We start from the raw sequence: 5615 nt of genomic DNA, 5'->3' as shown, positions 1-5615 counted from the left end.
GAGAGAAGAGAGAAGAGAGAAGAGAGAAGAGAGAAGAGAGAAGAGAGAAGAGAGAAGAGAGAAGAGAGTGTTGTAGTAAAGAGATGCAGATTGGACGCAGAGGCTTCGGCCATCCATTTTGGGAACCTGAAAGAGGGGGGAAAGGTGGGGGGAGGAGGTACGAATAGCGTGCTGGAGGCTGGAGGGACGGCAAAGGGCCTACAGGGGCCTGGGGCGTGCCTACCCTGCACCGCCTTATATGGCCCGTCACCAGCGACCCGTTACCCGGCCAGCCCATGTGTGTCGCCACAGTGTAGAGAGACACCGTGTGTGTCGCTAACGGCCCGCAGGGGCCCCACGGAGCTGGGCGGAAGGCGCCGAGCATGGGGCTCAAAATGCAACTCTGGTCAGTAACCCAACCAGGCCATACAACATTGTAAGTATAAGCCGTGTTGCTCAGTCGACCTGGGAGGCACGCGCTTCCTTGTGTTCACATGGCGGTACATATGGCCGAATGTTGGGGTTGCAGACGCGCGCTCTGCAAAGCTCCCCTCTGGGACTTCCTCGGGGATGTGATCCCATGTGATCCCCTCTGCGGTGCGCCCCGCCCGGCCCTGTCCCGGGGGGCGCCTGCCATACCGCGCGCGGCACAACTCGTATCGGAACGGTGACAAGGAACGGCCGAACCGGAGCTGAGCCCAGCTTATACAAGGTGGGGGAGTCTGGGAAGAACACAATGACACCTTTCAAACGCGCTTGTTGCATATTTGGAGAGATCATCGCCGAAACAATGCGATAAAAAGTTGGGTTCTTTTGTACTCTTTACGTACTAAATAGTTGTCCCAATTAGAAATCAGGAAAATCCTTCCCAAAAAAAGAAGTTTGAAACATTGAAATTTAATTAGTCTATCAAACTAACTACCAGTCCTTACCGGTCTATTTTGGATCGTCTGAACGGACAGGTGTAGAAATCGACAGGTTTGCCGGGCACCTCCTCTGCCATGATGTTGGGCATCCTTAAGCTCGCCAGTACATGCGCCGACCAGTTCTCCGCCGGGTTGGGCTGAGCCTGCGGTCCACGTCAACCAATTAACATCTCACTCGATCTCAAAGGAAACAATACAAGACTTCTCCATAGACCTCAGTTCAACCTAATTTCAAAGTAGTCCGTCGCTTCTTACCTTGCTGTAAGCGCGAATCTGTTGTGCGTGGATTCATGCGTGCGCAGATCAAAGAAAGGAACATCAGTGCAAAAGACAAATGTTATTGTTTGTAGTTAAATTGCAGAGGTAGATGTAATTAGAATGGTGAATACACTAGAATGCTATGAATGTAAGGCTGAACTGGTGGATCATTGGATGGATGGCATGCGGTGTACATTACTGTGTCGGAGTGCGTCTGACTTCGCACCCCACAACAGTAGTTTTGGAAAGTATTTATAAACACGTTCAGTGCGGCGAAGGTCCGCGGTAAGAATAGCCAAGAAAATTAAGCACGGACGAGAGACTTCAATGTATTCGCACAACCAGTACGATATGATGTAAATGGTCCAGCGCGATTTTCAGTGATGTTGGCGTGCAAAAATACAAATTACCACATTACCAGCGCCAAAGACGTGCAAATTTTAAGTGCCCTTGAAAATTGATAATATTTAGTAGTCCTCGGTAGAGGAGTTAATTAAGGTGCTACGTTTTTGTTATAGTGTTAACTGTGTTAAGTGGGAAAGAATTAAGAGAATGGAAATAACGTCAGGCGTTAGGTGTTATAGCCTGTGATAAAATATAGTGCCAAAAGACGAAAATTGAGTTATATGGATGCACCAGACATCGGCCTCATGCTACCACAACAATGATTAACTCGGGAGGCGCTAGGCTAAAGCTACGTTTTAATCACTCTGTAATCATCTGTTCTCAAACCAAAGGCACACGACATGAAGTTTTACTGCGTTAGTTTGCTTTGATCTATTCGGGCTCCGGCGACTCTTGACTGACAAGAAAAGGTTTTCCGTTGATACAGTCAGATTTCAATGGCGCTTTAAAGTGTAGTTGTTTGCACCCCTAGATAAGGTTTGGCACTGGTTTTAGCTGCCCGTAGGGAGTTTGAAGGTCATTTCACGCGAATTTCATCAAAAATTTCCCAAATTCATCCCTTTTTTTGCCATCTTTGCATGCACATATCTCCGGAACCGTTTGAGCTACAGCGCCCAGATTTTGCAGGAAATTATCTTCCAATTAGCACTTTCCATGAAAAATATTTGAACAAAATCAGTGGGGGTCACCAAAAGGGGTCCAGGATCGTAACCTCCTCTTGGGACCCGTTTTTGCGACCCTATTCGATTTCTTTCAAATTTTCTACAAGTAAAGAACATGCCGAATTATGATTTCCCTCAAAATTGAATTTTTTGTAAAATTCGCGATAAACGACCTTCTAACACCCAATGGGCAGCTGAAACCAATGCAAAACCTTATCTAGGGGTGGAAACAACAACGCTTTAAAGTGCCATTGAAATCTGACTGTATCACCGAAAACCCTTCCCTTATGAGATAAGCGCAGAGGCAGGGGCGGGGGCGGAGGCGGCTACGCAGTGTAGCCGAGTGTGGCGCGCTGCAGGTATTGCACTTTTACGGAACTCGCGAACAAGGGAAAAGACTTAAAAGGAAGGAGTCGGGAGCCGGAGAGAGAAATAGAGAGGAGGCAATTAAAGACGTCCGAGACGGACTGACCTGCAGTGGAGCCCGCATGCTCAGCTCCTCCGCGTAGTGGCACATGACGGGCCAGGTGGCGTGCAGCTTGAGGAAGTGGACCAGCTTCCGGTTGTCGCTCTCCACCACCTCCTGCAACAGGAGGCCGTAGAAGGAGGCATTTAAGTGATCGAAGTATATTGAAGACAATTCCTAGCAAAAACATCAACAAACGTAACGCAAGCAGCTCATGCTCATCAGCGTCACAGACCGGCGCCGGCAGTCAGGGGTAAGACAGTGTGCGTGCCTGTGTGGGTGTGTGGAAGAGAAAGAGACAGAGGGTGCAATAAACGTGTTTGGGCTAAGGGCCGAACCAGCCCACCCCTTGCCCCACGCTGACGTCAGGGTCACACGAGCAAAGGTGCTGAGCTGGAGGGCGTGGGCGCGCGGCTGGCGGCGGGGGAGAGCAGGACGGAGCAGGGGGCGTGATGACATTTCGCATCACTTCAGGAAGGAGCGGGGAGGAGGTCACCGGCGGTAGGCAGGTGGCCGGCGGGTGAACGGCGGCGAAAGGGCGGCAGGGGGCCCGAGCTGCCATGTCATCGAGGAGGGGGGAGTCGAGTCGAGTCGAGACTCTCTCTGGGGCCCGTTAGCTGGCATTCATCAGCAGGACCAGGGCCTGCGCATGGTGGAGCGCGATGCGAGGGGCCGGCCCCGCAGCACCGCCGCAGCCCTGGCATAGCCCTGCCGGCCCTGCCGCAGCCCCCCAGGCAGGGAACGGGGGGCCGTGGGACGAGTCGGAGCGAGTTTCTGGGGAGCATGACGGATCACCCCTGTCGGAACGCGTCAGCCAAGAGCATGGAAGTTGTTAGGGGTGTGTGGTGGACCAGGGGGAGGGTGTGTAAGGCACGAGGCGCATCGGTAGGATGTCGCTGCGGGTGGCGACCCCCCAACCTCTCCCCACCCCTTTTCGGCCGGACACCGAGCCGCACTTGTCCCGCAGGCGTGTTAGTGGGTCACCGCCGAGCGGCTGGGGTGCGCGTGTGGCACGACACGACTCGGGCCGGGCGAGGCGACGTGTACCCAGCTCCTGCCCCCCCCCCCTCCTTTCCCGCTTCCAACGCTTTTTACGGTAATCATCATTCATTTGCATTTTGTCCTGGCGGTCCTCTGGCGGCACTCTGCGCGCCTGTCAGCCTGTCATGTGGAAAAAAACTTTGGGCGCGTAAAAGCAAAAGCGCCCTGAGGAGGCAACAGGACCCAGTGGGGTGTGGCGGCTGGAGCGCCGTCAATCGGGCGAAGGGGTATGGGGAGTACCTATAAAACCTCGTACAAAACACACGACGCCTGGTCGCGTGGCCGGTGTTGCGTCAAATGACACGTTCAGCGCAGCAAAGCACCCACCTCCTCCATCTCCAGGCCGACGCGCCGCAGGTTGTCCAGGAAGCGATGCCGCCACACCTCGTGCTTGGCTGAGCGGTGGTTGTCCGAGCGCAGAAGGCCGCCGCCCGCCTCCGCGCCCGCCCCCGGGGTGGCGCCGCCGCCGCCGTTGCCGACGGCCTCCTCGTACACGAGCACGAAGTCGATCTTGCGCCGGCCGTCGCTGAAGCATGTGGCCGGGTCAGGGGCGGAGCGGGCCGACAGGTAGAGGTGAGCGGCCGCGTTGGCAGCAGCGCCGCCGCCTCCGCCTCCGCCGCCGCCTCCGCCACCTCCACCACCACCTCCACCCGCAGCGCTGCCCACGACCGCGGCCCCGCCGGTCCCGCCGCCGCTGTGGGTGCCGCTGCCACCGGCCGCCTCTCCGGCCCCGGTCGACAAGGAGACCTCGCCGTCGCCGTCCCCGGAGCGGTCGACAGAGCCCAGCGCGGCGCCGTCAGAGTCGTCCTCATCCTCCTGAAACAAACACGAGTGATGCAAAAAGGAGAAAACGATGGCTTGCTTCTTTCCGCGTTATTAATTTCCGGGGCCTGCGCTGCGCCCGGCGAAGCCCCGTGCGGCCCCGGGCCGGAGTGGCGCGGAATTGGTTCGTTCAGCACACACAATCGACCCCGCCGCTCGGGGAAAAGTCTCTTTTATTCACGCTTTGGCCGCAATGTCCGGCTCACCTGCAGTATTCCTTGGCCGTCCTCTCTGATGGAGCCATAGTCGCTGTTACCACGCCGGTCCGCACTGCGTCGTTGAGAGTAGCGGCGGTAGCGCCGACTCGACATCGCACGCCAGCCACGGCGTCAACCGCGGCCCCCCAGAGCCGCCGCCGCCCCGCCCGCGGCCCGCCTCACCGCCGCCCGCCCCCCGCATCGGGCCGCCCCTGGGCGTCGGGAGCCGCGCGCCGCTCCACCTCGGCCATCACGGCGCTGACGAGACGACCTGCGGACAGAGAAAAGCACTTTGAGAAAAGCGGCTCGAGAGCACTCTTCCCAGCTGCTGAGGTCTGAGGTGCACTTTTGGTAATCTGGTGGGTGATCTTTGTTTTTCAGGACTTCTCTGGCGATGATTGGTTTGCGTAACCACTGTGAGGCCAACAAAGGATACTTTCTATTTTGAGTTCGTCTCCGGCGTCTTCCGAACCTAGTGTTTTGTATTGTGCTTGCCTGGTAGTGTGAGGTAAGAATATGGCGTGGAGCACGGTGTGGTGTATCTCTCTGCACCGTGGCGTGGAGGTAGCTTGCCTGCTCTGCTCGCCTCTCACCTGCCCGAGCGCCCGAGCAGACCGAGCGCGGTCTGTTTCGGCCCGTCCATGATCCCTCAGAAGTTCTGGCACTGAAGGGGCTAGCAACGCCCAGCTGCTTTACAGCAGAAAACGCTCGAGCGAACCAGTGGGAACAGTAAAGAAACCTAAAACTGGGAGGGAAAAAGCAGCACAGATCGCTCTTTTTGGTGGGTCCTCCCTAAAGCTACTTAGGAACGAGAGGGGAGCAGTGGGGGCGGTGAAAGGCTTTACGAAATTTCCGCCTC

At 56.3% G+C, this 5615-nt stretch overlaps 1 protein-coding gene across 2 annotated transcripts in view; it reads right to left on the bottom strand.

The window, feature by feature from the left end:
- LOC113217697 (anoctamin-7-like) overlaps positions 1–5615 on the bottom strand; it is a 42381-nt gene that overhangs the window by 8136 nt on the left and 28630 nt on the right. The window contains exons 2-6 of one of the 2 annotated variants that reach the window (XM_052264901.1): positions 4766–5027; positions 4065–4553; positions 2703–2813; positions 1161–1178; positions 912–1048 (exon numbers count right to left, since the gene is read on the bottom strand). In XM_052264901.1, coding sequence (XP_052120861.1) covers positions 912–1048; positions 1161–1178; positions 2703–2813; positions 4065–4553; positions 4766–4870 — 860 coding nt within the window. In that variant the 5' untranslated portion in view covers positions 4871–5027. The remainder of the gene's footprint in view (positions 1–911; positions 1049–1160; positions 1179–2702; positions 2814–4064; positions 4554–4765; positions 5028–5615) is intronic. The other variant, XM_052264902.1, reaches the window with a different exon arrangement.

Source organism: Frankliniella occidentalis, unplaced genomic scaffold (assembly GCF_000697945.3).
Source record: "Frankliniella occidentalis isolate FOCC.00 unplaced genomic scaffold, Focc_3.1 Scaffold22, whole genome shotgun sequence".
NCBI lineage: Eukaryota > Metazoa > Arthropoda > Insecta > Thysanoptera > Thripidae > Frankliniella > Frankliniella occidentalis.
The sequence above is the reverse complement of the archived record's forward strand: the minus strand, read 5'-3'. Positions and strand labels throughout refer to the sequence as shown.